The sequence below is a fragment of the Pollicipes pollicipes genome, unplaced genomic scaffold, assembly GCF_011947565.3.
Source record: "Pollicipes pollicipes isolate AB1234 unplaced genomic scaffold, Ppol_2.1 Scaffold_6686;HRSCAF=7923_pilon_pilon_pilon, whole genome shotgun sequence".
NCBI lineage: Eukaryota > Metazoa > Arthropoda > Thecostraca > Pollicipedomorpha > Pollicipedidae > Pollicipes > Pollicipes pollicipes.
Genome location: NW_023596921.1, coordinates 38,804,197 through 38,822,636, shown reverse-complemented (window position 1 = coordinate 38,822,636; position 18,440 = coordinate 38,804,197). Strand labels below are relative to the sequence as shown.

General features: G+C 56.3%; 1 protein-coding gene across 1 annotated transcript in view; it reads left to right on the top strand.

The window, feature by feature from the left end:
* LOC119107907 (lysosome membrane protein 2) overlaps nucleotides 1-6,921 on the top strand; it is a gene marked incomplete at its 3' end in the record, with an annotated part of 29,222 nt that extends 22,301 nt beyond the window's left edge. The window contains exons 6-9 of the mRNA XM_037231492.1: nucleotides 262-440; nucleotides 1,021-1,139; nucleotides 5,541-5,666; nucleotides 6,907-6,921. Coding sequence (XP_037087387.1) covers nucleotides 262-440; nucleotides 1,021-1,139; nucleotides 5,541-5,666; nucleotides 6,907-6,921 — 439 coding nt within the window. The remainder of the gene's footprint in view (nucleotides 1-261; nucleotides 441-1,020; nucleotides 1,140-5,540; nucleotides 5,667-6,906) is intronic.
* Nucleotides 6,922-18,440: the final 11,519 nt, after the last annotated feature.

Here is an 18,440-nt window from a genome sequence, read left to right as displayed (position 1 = left end):
CGCACTTACCTTGCAGCTGTACGCCGTCTCATGTCGACGACATGTGATTTAAGCTCCTCATGAAGCCGTGCGATGGCGCACGTAGGCTGTGGATTTTTCCGTACCTCTTGCTCTATCAAAGCGGACCTCTACCACATCGGTGTGCGTAAGCACTTGCGTCGGTCATTTGTGTGTCCCGTCACCACTCGTCGCCGAGGCTGCGCAGTCGCGAGGCGCGTGCTGATGCGGCGTCTCCATCTGACCGCCCGTCTCGCGCCGCAGGTCCATCTACCTGGACTACGAGCGCGATGTGGAGTACTTTGGCATCAGTGGGCGGCGATACGTGCCGGAGCGCGCCGTGCTGGAGGACCCGGCCGTCAACGTTGACAACCGCTGCTTCTGCACGCCACCGGGGCAGTGCCTCAAGGCCGGAGCCATGAGCCTCAGCCCCTGCCAGTTCGGTGAGCGGGCGGGCGCGGAGCAGGGCCTGAGCGGTGTCAACAGTGCGACCGCTGAGGAACGTCAGATGCGGGCGGGCCCACTTGTCAGCGGAAAGCAAAGGGAAGCTGGCGGAAGGGAAGGGGTCTGTTTGTTGTGGGGTGGGGCGAAGATAACGAACGTTTTCGACGTACCCGTCTGCGAAGTCGCACAACTCGCTTGTGGCAGCTTAACTGCCTGGCGTAGGTTTTCTCAATCACGGATGAACTGATAAACTGACTACGGAGCCAGCGCTGGGAATTTAATGGACTCAGTGTTTACGCGGATGAAGATCCTTACGGACAGCATGTGTCCTCCAGCCACTGTTTATGTCCAAACACCTCATAATGCATCCGTTTCGTAACAGAGCAGTCGGTGACCTCTAGCTGGGCCCTGCGCGTAGCTGGGCATCATGCTTCTTCTGCTCGCTTGACATATCGAAAAGCGTCTTGGTGGGCGTGTTATGAGCGAGCTCCCTGCGAGACCCGGTGCTGCCCGAGCGCACGTGAATCGTGTCGCACGCGTGTGTGGCCGGCGCCTGGGAGACGCCTGCTCCGTTGGCAGGTGCACCGATCGTCGCCTCTACGCCGCACTTCTTCAACGGTGACCCCGAGTACGTCAACAGCGTGGTCGGGTTGGCGCCGGATAAGCTGCACCACGAGACGTTCATCGACATTGAGCCGGTGAGGACCCGCGAGAGGCGCCCAGGCTCGCTCGTCCGGCCTCCGTGGCTGCGCGCTGGTGTGAGTGTGGGTGTGGGCGGCGATCGGTGTGGACGCGGGCGAGGCGAGCGATAAGACGCTGTGTGTTTAGGGTGCGTTCGCAGCAAACCGACGACAAGGCGTTATGCCATTGACGTCATTCATGACGTCATGCCACATAGATGCTGCGCCTTTTAGTGTTCTCAGCGACCCGCACATCAGAGACTACGTGACGTCACGTATGTGTTTGGCAGACGCACATGGTCTTTTCTCCGTTACTTGGTCCAAGTGGTACAGAAATCGCACAACAGGTGCATCATGAACAGGTCAACTTGCGCGCCCAGAACCGACGAGGGGCAAAAAAGTGTGTTATTCGTTACAAACAGCATGTTTGCCGTTTCCATTGTTAGTAAAACTCTTATTACTTGCTGAAGTAAATGTTAGTGTCTCCCATGCACAGTGATTGTGACGAAAGCTACAACTATTTCAACATGTGTCGCGCTGTGAAAACGTCTGACAAAGCTTCTGCCTGACGTCATGTTGAATAGAACGTGACGTCAGGTAGAAGCTTCGCCGCCTGGTGCGTTGCTGCACCTTTAGTTAGCCCCGGGGCGAGGGCCTGTGGCCCGACGGGTCAGCTGGCAGCTGGCCGATAGAGGGTGGACCGGCACGGGGTGAGCGCGGAGCAACGGCGGTGGAATTGTTCGAACCCCGTGCTGTTTGACTTCAACGACGGGGCAAAGATCATCCGTTGACCCGAAATAGTTTTGCTGAGGTGTGGCGTCAGGATTTGCGTTGCAGCGTCTTCGAATGAGGCTTTGGGACTATCTCCCCAAAGTGCTTGTAGACGTTAGACCCTAACCTTCCCAGAAAAATAGTCACAGCACGCTGCCAGGCCGCGCCGGCCCGCAGCGTGCACGAGGTTCGGCACGTTAGCGCTGTGGCGGTGCCGACTCGCTGCAGCGGCGCGGTCGGCCCGGTCGTCGGGCCGCGTCGGGGGTTAACATCGGGCGGCGGGCGCAGAGCTGCCCAGGCGACGGGCCTCGGCAAACCGGTGGCCGTGACTCTCCCACCGGCCGGTCTTTCAAGCCTTTGTCTCATTTCATCGGAATACCCAGGACGCGAAGCAAAAAAACACGGTGCTGCTGGTGTTGACAAGACGTTTTTACAGCTGACGTTTTTGTGGCGGTTGCTTATCTCGGGATACCGGGGATACCCGCCCCCTTTCAGAAACGCAGACGTCAGGTGCAGGCACACCACACACACGCACACGCATACACCTACCTCCCAATCACAGACACGGGGATGCACCCGACGTGACATGTAAGGGTATGGCGATGTCCATCGTAAGAGCATTGCTAGCCGGAAGCGCTCGGTCTCCCACCTTAGGGAAGGTTATATGCAACGCCGGACAGACTGATGGCGACGTCTGAGAGGCATCAGCAAGGTGGGTCCAGGCCTGTCCAAACACTGCCATCGGTGCAGTCCGACGGCCTGCATGGCGAAGGACGGAGTCACGCTCATGCGCGTGCGTGAGCACGCGCTCATGTCTGGGAGCGGCACGGCGCCGCGCGGGCGGCGGGCACCGGCTCGCCGCTCCGTGCAGACGCCGGCTCGCCGCGTCACGTGCCGACCGCCGTCGAGCCAGGCCGAGCGACGGTGCGTGAGACTGTGTGGCGCCGCTCCACGGCCCACGGCCGAGCCGGCTGCCCTCCTGGCCTTCACTTCTCACGCTCCGTCGGGGCCGTCCCTGCTGGCTGTCCCTCCTCATCCCCCGCTCGCGCTGCCGTTCCTGCTCTCCATCTCGAGCTTTTCGCCGGGACGTCTCGTCCGACGTTTACTCCCGACTTTTTCTCCTGGCCGTACCTCTTGACCCTGCCTCCTGATCTTCCCTCCCAGCTGTGCCTCCTGACCGCTCGGCGCCGGCCGGTGTCGCGGCCGGTCGGTGGCCTGTCGCGCGGGTCACAGCCTCTACCGGTGGGCCGCGAGGCCGGCCGGGTCGGGCCCCGCCGCGACTGACTGGCACGCCGGGTTTGACGGTCCGCGGCGCCGCTGCGACCTGCTCGGACGGCCGGGAGTGACGTCACGGCGCGGCGTGTTTCCGTCCCGCTCGGGGGGCGGGGCGATCTTCTGCCGTCTCGGGCCGACGCCCGCCAAGTGCGCGTGAAGTTGGACATGTGGTTGAGGGGGGCGAGGCCGTGTTTGTGTGACGGCGTCGTTACCTGAGTCATTTACTTCGGAAATGGCCCGGCGAACCCGTGATAAAGGGAGGGAGGGAAGGACAACAACAGAGCGTAATCGTGACTTGCAAGCACTGTGAGTCACTGCCACGGGGCCTCGATCCCGTGATCGCCGGTCGGGCTGCACTCCGGCCCCAGCCGCAGAGGTCGGGGCAATCCCCGACATCCCCGACCGACAATGCATGGTGACCCCGACAACCCCCGACATCAAGTAATCTGCCTTGGGCCGTGTCAGTTTGCGAGACTCGCGTCCGCCGTCTCGTGGCCCGGCCCGGCCTGGGGCGGGGGAACGCCAGGCATCGGCGCTGCCGTTCCCCGTACCGGCGGTGCCTGTTTTATTCAGGCGCACACAGTGGCTCACCGTCGGCGGTGCGGCGGCGGCACGGGTCGACGCTTGCCGGCCGGCGAGACGGTCATTGCAGCCGGTCCGCCGGTGCGGGGAACGGAAATTTTGTTGCGGCCCCGCTGCTGGGCTGCAGCGGTGTGGAGCGTGACTCGACGCCGCCTGCTTTGCCGCCGGTGCCCCGGGGTGTCTGGTCCGCCGTAACGCCGCCGTGACGGTCGCCCTGCCCTCGGGCTGTGACGCTTGACCCATAACAGGGCCGCTGCAGCAGTGGGAGGCTCGCCGCTGGAGGGTGGCAGTTGTGTCAGGCTGCCTGTCGCAATCCAGTGTCTTGCTGCTATTGTTAATCGTCTGCACTAATAGGGAGGGAGACTGTGTCAGGGTCGCCATGTACTCGAAAAGCCGGGAGAGGGCACGAAGGCTCGAGTCCATTTTAAAGAAGCTGCTTTGAAGAAGTAGTGCCAATTTTTCCAGAGTTGGAGGAGGAAATGTTGGTTTTTTCGGGCTCGGAAGATGCTGTCCTCTTGCCTTCTGGTCCTCGCGCTTCTGGGCTGTTTTTGTCGGCCGCAGAATCGACACGTGGACCCAACCACTTCGCGGTAGGGCCCGTCTGTTGTGTCATCGGGGTCACGTCTGCGGTCGGGCCTCCTTCCACTCACCCCGTGTCGAGAGCCGCTGCGCTGTCTCGCACCTGCCGTGCACATGGACGTCTGCGGGATGCACACTGCTGCAATCTGCCCACCACTTCGCTAGTCCATGGGTGTAACCTATCTTGGAGAGGCGGGGGGAGCAAGTCAGGATTGGAGGGATAACGCTGACGTTTGGGCAGTCCCGAATGAACGCCGGGCTATCGCCTACCCATCCCTGGCGGACATATGGATGACTGATAGGTCGTCAGAACAGAGATAGTCACCCAAAAACAGACGCGCTGAAATACGCGCAACGGTTAATGCACACCAGTCACGACTCCGCCGCACAAACAGGTCATGACATCCTCAGATGTCCCGCGAGATGTCTCTTCAAATGTTTGGGGAAAGAGATAATCGGAAGAAGTCGAAGGTGGTCCGGGAGTTGTACATCCTGGATGTGATCAGATGCAAGTCCGAGAAATTTTGCTTCCAAATAGGGAACGAGAAAGTGATCGCGGAGCTTGACAATGAAGTGGAGTACAGTGCGGAGATTTTGTTCGCTTCCAAGCAGCGTCAGCTGCGTTTTTTCGGGCATTGACTGAAAAGCCGGTGAATCTAAACCAGTCGTCCAGTGAGACCAATGGTCCAAACAAGCGATAGTGTTATTTAACCGGGAGTTGGGTCCACTAACCAAAAACTGGGTATCGTCCGCGTTCTGGACCACAACATCGTCCTTCGTGACTCAGACTGCTCGCGAATACGCCGAATTGGAGGAGACCCAGAGCGGATCCCTACAATACAACGATGCTGTTTGGAAGCTTAGAGGAGACTTGCGAGGTACCCGTGCGACCAGTGAGACTAACCCCTTGAGTGTAATTACGAATGTGATCGTGAATATTGTCCGGCTGCTACGCTTCCTCTTCCCCGTCATGTACACCAACGGGGCGGGCGCGGCCGCAAAACAAGAGGGATCGGTACCGATACCGATAGAGACGTCATACTGGAGATTAGTGGACAACCTGACCTGAAAGTGGCATTTGGAACGCGAGACGTGAAAAGCGTAGATTCCACGGTCAACACTCGGGATGACAGCATCCCGTGTCGGAAGAAACGGTGGACGTGATCGGCGGCAGAGACAGATGTGTAGCGGCCCGTCTCTGTGTGCCGCCAGCTGACGGGACTGGCTCTGAACGGCGGCAAGAAGATCCAGATCAACATCGACCTGGCCCGCTTCGACGGCCTGTCCAGCCTGGGCCGGCTGCCACGCATCCTCTTCCCCGTCATGTACACCAACGAGGTGGGTGCGGCCGCGGATGCCAGCCGTAGCACCGGCGTGGGCGGTGGCGGGGTCAGTCGCCTTGTGGTCGGAGGCGGCTCGGGCGCGGTTTACGCTGGTCGGTGTGTGTCGTGTTTTCGTTTCGCGTCACAGTACGTATGCTTCGTATGTGTCACAAGTACTCGTGATCATTTGCTTCTTCGCGAAGGTGGCACTCAGGCGTTGTAGGGTAGCGGTGGTCTGCAACTATTCGCTTGAAGTACGCGTCATGGCAGCATTTTTGAGGTGATATGATTGGTTAGTTGGGTAGGTTTTTGTGGAGCGCTGTAACTGGATTTTATGCGCACCAAAGTTTATTCCGGACGCTACCGTGTAGCGTAGATTGTTGAAAAGTCGTGCGACTAGGGAGAACGACGTGTGACCAGTGCAACTGCAGGAAGAACTCAGATCTGTGAGGCCGCGTTTTTTTCTCCTAGTTTTTTTTTCTCCCAGAAAAGGTTTCCCTGCAGCTGCACCACCTGAATCGCTTTACTGCCAATTAAGCTCTTATGGATGAACCGTGCAGACGGGGTCGACCTGTTTTGGTCCGTTTTCCTTCCGCTGTCGACCCGCTGTGCGAAGCTCCGGATAGACCGGCGCCGGAGGTGCGCCGGCCTCTCCCCCTGAAACCGGCCGTCCGCCGTCGTAAAGCACGCACTACACCGTTTTATGGCTCCTCCGCGGTGGAAAACCCGGCGCGCTCGGCTGGGGAGCGGCCGACCGTGTGTCCGGTGGACAGTGAGGCGCGTCTACTTGGGCAGGCGCGCAGCCAAGCGTGATACTCGACGCTGACTGGCCGGCGGCGCGGTGACGGACGTGTCCGAGCGCCGCGTCGGCAGCGGGCGGTGGCGCTCGAGCGGTCCGGCGCGCGGTGGTTGTTATTGAGCTCGACCTCCAGCCACGTCCACTGCGCATGTGGCTGTGGTCAGACCGCTCTTTGTGTAAGACGCGAGGTGATGCTATCACGTTATCACGTCAGAGGAGGTTAGTGATGTAGGAGCGCTGGAGTAGGATAAAGAGTCGAGGGCTGGAGTTTGGAAAGAGTAAACGCCAGACAGCGACGGCTACGGTCCAGGGCGCGTGTCGGTGGCGGGTGGTGCTGGCTGTGCGCGCGTCCGATCGGACGTGCGGCAGTCGGCGGCGCCGCCTCCTCTCGGCCGTCGCGCACCGGCGGCCAGCCAGTGCCTCCCCGCCCCGCCTGACCCTGGCCGCCCGCCTGCAGACGGCGCGAATCGACGAGGCGACGGCGGCCGAGTTCCGCCGCCGGCTGCAGCGGCCGCTGCGGCTGGTGGCGGCCGGCCGCTGGCTGCCGGTGGCGCTCGGCATCAGTCTGCTGCTGCTGGCCGGCCTGGTGCACCTGCGACACCGCGGCGCCCGCGCGGTCAGTGCTCACCCCGCCGACCGGGCGCCGGGCGTCGGTACTCCGGTCGCGACACCGGCGTGCGCCGGCCGTCGGACGGCTTTTGGACCTGATCTTGCTCTAGCACTCGTGAATTAGAATAGTCCTACGAATTGGTATAATGTGTGTCGCTCAGGATGTGGTCATCAAATAAGCTCGCGGCAGGTACGAGCCGAACTGTCGTGCTCAGAAGTTGGCTGACCAAAACACTGTTGTTAGGCAGATGTTTTGCATAACACCGGAGTCCTCATGCATACGTTCCGGCTCACTATTTTTTTAATTTTTTTACATCCGATCATAGCGGCGTTGCCCTCGCTCCCGTGCTGTGGGCGGATACTCCGGTGTCGCCGGTCCATCGTCCCGCCGCCGCCTTCGCGGCCGGCGGCCCTGTCATCCGACCCCCCTCCCTCCCGCGCCTCAGCAGGTGCCTGTGTTGCAGATGAAGGGGCGCCGGTCGCTGTCGCCGTGGCAGCTGGCCGCCGACAAGGCCGCGACCGTGCTGGACGACCAGGACCACGCGGAGCGGCAGAAGCTGCAGCCCGACGCTCGGGATCGGACCGAGCCGCCCGACATCCCCGACCGGACATCCCCGCCCGCCAGCCCGAGCAAGACGAAGCTAGCGGACAGTTTGCACCAGACGCCGCGGCAGACACTGCTGCAGAACGGCCACGGCCAGGCGGCGTGAGGCCCGCCGCAGCAGGACGGCCGCCTCTAGAGCCTTAGACGTGTGCGTGCTGCGCTCGACGACGGACGGCGAGGCGGGAGCTGGCCGACCGACGGGACCTGGCCTCGGCCGCGGCGCGTCCAGGGCTGTGATCGGTACCCGTGCCGGGTCCCAGTGGCTTAGCGGGGCGTGTGGCCGCGCGCGCTGCCGCCTGACGACGCCGCGCACCGGCCGCCGGCCGAGCGATGCCGTTTTCGGCTCCGTTCCCTCCTCTGTCGCTGCGTCGCGGCGGGCGCCGAGGCCGATCGCCCCACGCTCGGTTGTCGGCATCGCACCTTCCAGATCTTGTTGTCACGGATGAACGGTTCATATTATGCACGTAGTTTGTTAGGTGATATTGGGACTATTTATTGTTGCGTGCTGCGCGGATTGAGTTACATGTTGCGCATTCCGTTCGTGCGTTTAGTGCAGTGCGGTCCGAACGCTCCGTACCGTACCGATTATCTTCACCGTATGCGTCGATCGATTGAGGCAGTGATTAGAGCTTATGTGTAGAATCTCCGAAAAGACGCATTTTCCTATTTGTGATGTTTGCACGACGGCGATGGCGCGTACTTACCTAGCTCTTAATGCCGGCGCTCGTCCAAACGGTCCGGACAGAGCAGCGTTTGAACTGCGGGCGGACGACCTATATTCAAATGATGTGGGAACAGCGGTCGATTCTGAACAGTGCGGCAACAGCAGCCGGTTGTCCGGGACGTCCGGGAACGAGCGGTGTCAGATCCGGGAAGTGAAGAGCGAAGTGACTGCAGGGAAGTTTCAAAACAGAAGTGTCCAGCTTTCACATACCGGGACGGTCACGCGGCCGGTGACTAACTCCGCGTTCCGGGGTCCTCACGTGGCGCACGCGAGGGGTCGACTCTTGCCTGCCTGTGACGCGGGGTGTCCGGATGATGTCACGCCGCCGTATTTTCTTACCTCGTGGCCGGCTACGTGCCGATCTGTCCGCCGATCTGTCCGCTTCCTGCCGCCATGCACGCTTCCTCGGCGTCACGTGGCCCACGTGCGTGAGCCGGGGCCGTGCCGCGTGTGCTGCGGAGCGGCGCGCCGCGGCTGCGACCGGCGCGCCAGGCGACCAGCGAGCTCGTGAGTCCCGTGCGCTCGGGACTGCGACATGACATCTTGGAGCCGCGCCTGGCGTTCCGCCGTCACATATACCTCCAATCTCCCGCGGGCTCTCGGTGATATAACATGTCAGTGTGCGCGTGTGAGTGCTGATCATGATCCGGTGTATATCCGTATGCAGATGGCGAAGCGGAGGGGCGGTCGCATCTGAGCTGTCCTTTGTGGCGCCGGCCTGGCCGCCGACAATACAATCAAAGACACGGGGACCGCGCGCGCATGTGTTTGTGGCTCTCGGACGACATGAGGCGACTCATCATTGTCTGTGCGAAATAATGGTGATTATCTGAATGCTCTGGATGAAAGCTTACTCGCTGTTGGTCAAGTAGTTGGGATCAGTAAAGAAAAAAGTGGCGAGTGGTCGCCTTGTTGCATTGTCCATCGTAATTGAGGCAGAGAATGGTTCTTGCCGTCGTAATGCCCCTTGATTGTTGGGTGTTGGTACCGAGGTAATGACGGCTTATACCTGTCAAAGGTGGAAAGAAAAGAAAGCGGCTTGATGGCACACACGCCACACGACCACGTCCATGAGTGCATTCAGCTCTGGCAAGGGGGGGGGGGGTGCAGAGTTAACAAGGGGAGCTTTCATCTGATGGTGGCCCCCCCCTAAAAAACAAGTAGTCGAATATGGCCCATTCGTTTATAGGGAGCACGATTTTTAGTTACTTTGATCTTCTTTGACTTGAACAGAAGCCAGAGGTCAACGGGGACTGAAATTAGATTTTGGATTTTAAAGCCAATAAACTGAAGAAAGCAAGCGTCGAACGACTATGACATAAATCGCCGGTACCATTCATCGCTCAGTGGACTCTAAAACATGTACAACTCAATGGCTCGGACGTAGTTTTGTCGTGGATTCTTCCCAGGTGTTTAGGACTCGGTGGCCTGATATAGTTGAGCAAAATGGGCTCGAAAATTTGCATTGACATGGCCAACCCATATTTACCTAGAAATAATTCACCTTCGGTCAGGATCGACTGGTGAGACGAATTGTGTAGCGTGGTTCTGAGTATATGTGCTCTCAAGTTTTAGAAACAAACATTCATACTCTCGATGGTGCCGTGTCCGTAGGCCGCGCGACGCCTTTGTTGGCGTTGGCGTCAACCACCTTCGTTGGCTTTGGTGATACAAATTGTGTAGCATAGTTTTGAATATATGCGCTCGCAGGTTTTAGAAACAAATACTCCGACCCCGATGACGCGGTACCCATAGGTCGCGTGGCGTTGGCCCCGATGATGCAGTACCCATAGGCCGCGTGGCACTGGCCCCGAGGCTAACACTAAGCTGCGGCCAACGGGGATCAAAATATTTTGCACCTGAGAGAGTGAATCATATCTCTGAGCACATTCGTGTATTTGGGAGGCAGTCCGGCTGTATATGTCGCCGGCGCAGTTTATAAATTGATATCGAAACGGATCGAAATGTGCGGCATTGCGAACTGGTTCTAGAATTCGGTGGTGAGGCTTCAACAGCAAGGGCGGAATGTCTGTTTTGTGCTGCTGAACTGATAACACGCGCCCGGGTGGCCGGCTAGATACCCTTCGCTCGGGTGGGGGTGGGGGTCAATTCCCCCCCCCTGAGATCTCGCGATCTAAGAAAGCTAGAGACATAAAATTTACAGGGTGTGTTGATCCGTACGTGAACTCACTGAGGTAAAAGTTTCAGGTTCCTAGGTTGTTCCTAGAAACTATCCCATATAGCAAGCTCTAGAGTAACAAAACAGGTTGGTTTTGACCTTGGTGTGACATTCATACCTGACCTAAGGTCGATGTTATTTGTTCATTCAAATGTTGTCTGGCCTAAGAAAGCATCTCAGAGACGTAGGGCTTCGTCTAACACTCCGTTATTGGATCAGATTGAAGGATTTCCTAGAAATTGCCTTCGCTGAAACTATGGCCTAATTTTGACCTGCCATAGGTCAGCGACCTCACAAGATATATCTAAATTTTTGATGTCACAGAATCTGCTATTCAATTTTCTACAGCTATGCAAAATTTGGCGTGGCTACATTGCGCCGTTCGGAAACCATTCTGGAAAAACCTTCGGGGGGGTCAATTGGACCCCCACCCGAGCGCGTGTTAATATGCACACGGGTGAGTTAAGTTGACCCCCCTAAGGGTTTTACTACATACTTTCAAAACAGTACGGTGTAGATACATCAAACTTTTCGTACATGTATGTAATTAAATGGCGGATCTTTCGGTAAAAAATTAGATGAACCCTGTGAGGTCGATGACATATGGCAAGCCAAAGTCAGGTACTGGCGGCCAGCAAAGGCAATGTCTAAGGAATCGTTCAATATGATGGGACAGCGGAGTGTCAGACGAACCAAAATCTCTGAGTTCATGTCGTAAGCAATCAAATAATTGAATTTAGGATGGCAACAAATTCCCAATGACCTTGGGTCAGGTATGAGGGTCAAACCGAGGTCAAAACCATTCTTTACAGGCGAACTCGCATTATGGAGTAGCTTCTGTTGTTCATTTTGAATTCCTTGTAACAGGGACCGCAACAGGCATATTCCATCGACTTATTTAAGATTGGAGTAGGTCGCTGACCTAACAAGACCCAGATCGACCTTTGTTTTTAGGAGCTTACCGTCTATCGTAATGCTTAACGGTTATTCAAAGAAAAAAAATTATTCAAAGCAGTTTTGTAAGCTTATAGTCACCATGACCGTTTGAAAGTCAAACAGTCACTGACCAGAAATGAACATCAGTGACATTTTGCCTTAAAACGGATATCTAGATTGAAGGCTGTTGCCTGAGGAGATCTGGGGGCGCTGTGGATATCAATCTTGTTTTACATCGTTTACCTTATTTGACCGGAGGATTTTAACACATGGACCTTAAATTTTGACATAAGTGGGTTCACATCCGGGCTAATCCAACCGTAAATGTTGTGACTCTAACTATCTTACTTTTGAGATTTCAGGGGTCAAGTTGCCCACCCCATCCACCCCACCCGAGCGCAGGGTATTCAACCGGCCACCCGAACGCACGTGTATCAGTTCAGAGACAATCTCACAATGATAAAAGATACGCCTCAACCTAATCTATGAACAGTAAGAACTAATTCTGAAGGACATCCGGAGTCATTGTTTCACGGCGCTCTTTCTCACGCACCCTGCGTCCGCCGCCTGGTGTTACCTGCAGAGACCGAGGCTGTGCGGTTTACCGGAAACTGTAACGCCGACCAGCGTCGCTCTTGCTGCTGAGAATGCGAGCGGGCTCAATGTTTTTATTTTATTTAGTATGTTTTACTTGTCATTTCTGTGAAAGGATGGGCGTTCGCAGGCTAATATGGACTGGCCGTTCTCATATTTGACCTCATTTGGATCCACTCTATTAAATACAAATAAGACTCCGTACTTTTCCGGGCAAGGGGCCCGCGAGTAGAACACTAGGGGGCTAAAGGGTCCGTCGTTCCTGGTCAAGGGCTGAAGGACCATACTGTCCCAGCTTGGGGTGCCTACGGGCTCCCATTCTGGTGACGCCGGGGTGGGGTCCCCTGATCGATCTGGAGGCCCTTAAAGATACAGTATACATTTAGCATTGGTCCCTTCCTGACGCCGAAAGCCCTCTGACCCGGGTAGTTGATTCCAGATCCAGGATTGAGCCCTCATTGGCGCAACAGACCTTTTCACCGCAGGGGTTCCAATAATTTTGGACAGAGGCTTTAACAGGCTGTCTGCAGGAATGGGGTTGCCCCCCCCCGCTCCCCCCCCCCGCCGTTCGGTGCTCAGGGTCCTGACAACACAGGAACCTTCCATAGTCTCAACGTGGTATTCGGTGCCGCGTCCCTGCTCCGGTTCAGCAAATGTTCTCCTGGCCGACTCGGGACCCCTTGTCGGCACAGGGCCCCTGTTAAGCGCTGTGCACCCCCGACCGACACGAGGTCCCTCTTTGTTGCAGGGGCCCAGGGCGGTGTAAATCGCGGTTGCGACCTTGTCTCTGCTTGGGAAATGGACCCCAGGTCCTTCACCGATATGAAGCCGACTGTTCGTTGTTGTGGTCTCTTGCCGGAGAAGAGGCCCGCACTGTCCCATTGGTCCCAAATCGGAGCAAGAGGCTCTTTGACTGGCATTTGAGAGCACCGCCCAACGGGCAGGCACCGGGCTTCATTTGACCTATAGAAAAACAAGGGGCACATCGGCATTCCAATCTGTTCAATGCAAGTCGCGATTCCAGTCGACTCGTCGGTCTCAATGGGCACTTCGGGTCCCCTTCGGACCTCCTCGAACACCGCCTCTGACCGATTCAGGCCACTTTCCAACATATGAACCCCTGTTAGGCATTGTGACCCCCTGGCCGACAAAGAGAGCCCTGCATTGACTCAGGGGCTCGACCAATATAAATTGTGGGCCCGGCCTTGTCGCTGCTTAGGAAATGGGTCCCCAGGCTCAACCGAAACGGGATCGATTGTTCTGTGCTTGTCGTGCCCGACCAACTTAGGGGTCCACATCGAGTCAGTGGCCTCAATCAGCGCAAAGGCCCTTCTGATCTGCATTTAAGGGTCCAGTTATGCGGGCCGAGACCCCTTAATACAACTTCCGGCCAGCCCTTCGGGCCCACTGGGCCCTCAAATCGGGCCAATAATCGTTGGCGACACTGGCCACACGTCAAACCAACCAGCCACGCAACCGCACGCCGCACACCCACACACCACATGCTGTACACCCGCACACCACACGCCGCACACCCACGCATCAAACACCACATGCCACACACCCGCACACCACACGCCGCACACACACACACACACACACACACACACACACACACACACACACACACACACACACACACACACACACACACACACACACACACACACACACACACACACACACACACACACACGCACACACACACACACACACACACACACACACACATACACACACACACACATACACACACACACACACACACACACACACACACACACACACACACACACACACACACACACCACACGGCCACACATCCACACACTGCGTGCCACGCGCCACAATCCACGCGGGTGCACGGCCATACGCCACACCCAAGGAGTCACTCACCACACGGCCGAACGGCCAGACACCCACACGCCACACACCCACACGCCACCCCCCCCCCCCCATACGGCCACAAACCACACGGCCACATGCCACATGCCACACGACCGCAGCCCGGTTTGTCTCCCTGCCTGCCCGGCGGATGAAAGGCGTGAGGCGTACCGACACTGACTATCCGCCAACATATGAGGCGTGCCGACAATGACGATCCGCCAACATGTGAGGCGTGCCGACGCTGACTATCCGCCAACATATGAGGCGTGCCGACGCTGACGATCCGCCAACATATGAGGCGTGCCGACGCGGACGATCCGCCGACACCAACATATAAGTGATGGCACGATTAAAACCCACGCAAGGAGCTTCCGCTTCAGCACATCAAAGCGATTGACGTGCAGACAGCGCTGGGTGCGTGCTGGAAGTCCGCGAGCCCGTCTTGTTATATAACGGGTGACCTTGTGGTCCCGGGAGAAAACATCTAAATTTTGCCGATATATCACGTCTGCGTACTCCACGAGGCTCTGCAGATCTGTCGCACCATGCGGCCAAACAAGCGTCAGGAATCTGGATGTCTGATACACCGACGACCGGAGGGCATGCCGGAGGGCGGCACGCGATCGCACAATATCGGGGCTCGCCGGTGCCGCCGGCTGGTGGCAAAGTAAAGTAGGGCCACTGACAAACAGACTGGGCGACCAAGGGTCTGGGTGCACGAGACCCTCGAAACAGCAGTAAAAGGTCGACAGCAGCGGAGCAGCGCAGCGTTGTGCTCTCCGCATAGGGATCATTGTGCAGATCGAAATGAAGTAGAAACTGTCAGTCTGTAACACCTGTTTGCGACCTGCCGAAAATATTAGATCACATCAAGGGAGCAAACACGTATCTCATCACTTCCTCTGCGCGGCTGAGCTACAATATCGATGCCCTCTGTCTCCACGGTAACGTCGAAAAGACGACAACCGTTTTCTCTGGTTCATTAATTATGTCCATCGTCACTGGCCGGGGTTTATCACAGGTGGCCTTCGCAAGACCGGAGGGGCGGCGCGCAGCTAACCGCTGCACCTCTCACTAGGGTCGTCGCTGGTGCAGACTGAGGTGGAAGACATACCGCGGCACTGTACTTTAAAGCCATGAGCAAAATTTCGGCACAGCCATGGCTGCTTAAAAACGGTCCTTACATCACGCGTGCGGAAAGCGATGCGATGAGCGTGTATCTTCTGAGTCCCTGCGGTGTGACCATAGTCGCGATAAAAAAAAACACATTTGCCGTGAAAACGGATATCCGGAAGATCGAGGGAGGGCTGCCTCTGGTGCCAAACGTTTTCAATTTAACGATGCACCCCGTTCGCAAAGAAGTAGAAAGCTGAAAAGCAAACTTTGCGTATGCAAAAACCCCGCTTGCGGTTGACAACATGAGCAAACAGGTGAATCCTTTACCGCAGCATCGAGTGGTTTGCACCGCCTTAGGGCAGTGTGCACTTGAGATATTTTTTAAAAGTCCAACTAGTTCAAACAGGCTTTGAGACCTTGGCGTTTCGAGCTCGAAGTGGGGTTCCCCCAACGTGCTAGTTGGCTGAAAGGGGAACGCCCACGGAAGAACGTAGCACATAAGCCTCCCACAACCTCTGCCCAGGGAAACCTTATGTGGGAGAAGCGAAGACTAGTGCTCGTAACAAGTTTAATGAATAACACGGAAACGCACGTTTAAGTAGAGCGTACAAGCCACTAGGTGAACACGTGGCACCGCGATGAGCGACAATGGATCATGGTGCTGCAACCACCACCCTTAAGGTATAATTTTGGCAGCAGCAAAAAACAACGCGGATCCGAGCATATATGAGAAATGCCTGCAAAATCGTGACCTTCGTTCGGGGCTCAATGCACAAATGTTGCTTTGGGACTGCGTTTGATTAGCGTTGTTTTCGTTGTAATAATTTAGAGATAGTCCTCCAGTCGTTGTGGTGAACGCTGACGCTTACTGGCAACTTTCTTTCTATATATGCTTGGGCGTCGAATAACCCCCACAGGGTTTTGTTGACCTATAAGCATTAAACTTAAGAACATCCAGCTAATTAGCATTCGACTGAAGATCGTCTTCGCGAATACGAATTCGACAACAACGCATTATTTCGGTGGTAAGCAACCCACTCAACAACTTTTCAACTGATTGTATTCGACTTAAGAACATTTCAGTTGGTTAGCATTTGACCAGAGCATTTTGTATTCGACTTAAGAACATTTCAGTTGGTTAGCATTTGACCAGAGCATTTCAGCAAATCAGCATTCGACTAAAAACACAATCAGCATTCGACTGAAGATCATTTTGGCAACTTGGCATTCAGCTTAAGGACATTGACATTCGTCGGATTGACATTTGGTAAATATTCATCCTTACCTGCCAACGTTTCACCAATTTGACTCGTCGGCAGGGACACATGTTGGCAAACCGCCTTTAGATTTTTAGCATTTCGCTTTATGGAAACGGCGGTGCAAACATACGTCGATAAAATAGCATTCGATTAAATGCGTTCGGCAAAACTATATTCGGCATAGCGCATTTCGGTTATTTGTGCGATTTTTTTTTCATAACCGCTTATTGTTGCACCACATATGTTCGTATCTATCTGTACATGACGTGCTCGTAACATGGACGTCCGTGACGCAAGTTCGTGTGCTCGAAAAAAACCCGCAAAATAGGATAGTTCGGGAAGGTTCTGGGGCCTGCAATATTAAAAGCAACAGATATATCAATAAAGTTCTTATGACACCCCGGCAACCACATTCCCTGCTTGTGATGTTTGTATCGTACTTGCAGATTCACGGTGTCTCCCGTCTCAAGAGTTCCACACATCTAAAGAAGTTCCTGACAATGTATGGGGCCGCACTTAAGACCTCAATAACAATCGCCTCTCGTGACTACCGCTGTGGTCCGACAGAGGCACCGCCAGTGGGCGTGGCCATAGCCAGCCGCGCGTCCGCCATCAAAGCACGGGCCGCCGCAGCTCTGCCATGGCGGGAGTGGGTGTGCCACATGTACCTGAGCTCGATATGTAGACTGCAGACGGCCGCGGCAGTCTACGGAATCCCCTGGTTGAACTTGATTTTATTTCTTGTTTGATTACATCTGTTCCCCTTTTTTAATCGACTGACCTGATTGACTATTTTTCTTTTTGCCGGGATTAGTTTTTCCTTGCGATGCAGTAGTTTCCCAAAGCTTTCACTTTAGCATGAGCTTGGTGGGAGGACAGCAACATCTGGTGCGTCTGGCGCTTTTATTCATTATGGCGGCGTTCTGCTCCACGCTTTGTCTCCGGTCTACGCTGCGGCCAGAGACAAAGCAGAGGTTGCAGTGTTTCAGATGTTCTTGATTTGTTGGGTTGAGAAGCTGTTATAAAACTAGAGCTTTCTGCTCGTTCCTGGAAGCTAAAAAAACAGAACTTTGTAGGTGAACCCCAACAACGTGAGTTTCGTAACTGACCGTAATCGATGGAAGCTATAAAACGTTCAGATTTTGTCCTGGGCTTCTCTGTAAGCTCTTAAGCCACGCTGGAGCTGAGCTTGCGACTAAATGCCAACACGGACCTCTAACCCCTGTAAAGATAATCCCTTCTCCTTCCCCTGAAACATGGGAACGGATTCAAATAATTAAGTGAACTGTAACTAAAACACGTCCCAATGCTCCACCCGTCGACTATGTTAAGTATTAAGCGGGACATGCGTGACTCTTTGGCTTCCTCTCCAGGGGTATTAACCTGGAGTTGGGTGTCACCGCGCGTACCCCCTCCCGGTGCATGCGCACGATACACGCGAACGTTCGGGGGTGGAAGCGAGGCTGGTGATAGCTGGCTGCGCTCTGGTGGTTCCAGAGCCCCCCTCCCCACCCCACCCCTTCCGCACAAGACGGCAGACCTGCGCGGCGGCTGCATATCCGGGGCCTGCCCTCCCTCAGCCTGGACCACGCCGCCTGCGGTGGAGGCAGCGCGACCAGCAGCGCGGCATGGGAACCGAGCCCGAGGGAGCATTCAACAGGCTCAGACGACCGCAGTAGCCGCGGCGGCCGTAACTACCGCTCTTTTTTGGAGCTCCGCCTGGGTTTCCACGGCGAGCGGGTGCAACGACCGCTCACGCCCATCTGTGCACCGGAACGGATCCCCGGCTTTGTTCACAGCGGGCGGCTGCGTCTCGCCCGGTCATCCCCGCCGGCATTCGATTCGCGTCCTGCTGCGCCCCATCAACTGCAGAGGGCGCAGCAGACGTGGTGAGCAGGGGGGCTTCGACGACGGTGGGACAATAAGACCGTCATCTGCTGGTGCGCATCCGCGGACCATATCTGCTCAGCCCGGCGGACTCGTCGCCAGCTCAGCTCCACCCTCCACACAGCGCGGTATGCGCACTTCCATCCCCCTCCCCTCTCCGCGGCGGCCCATGCAGGGTCATTACTCGCTCTGACGC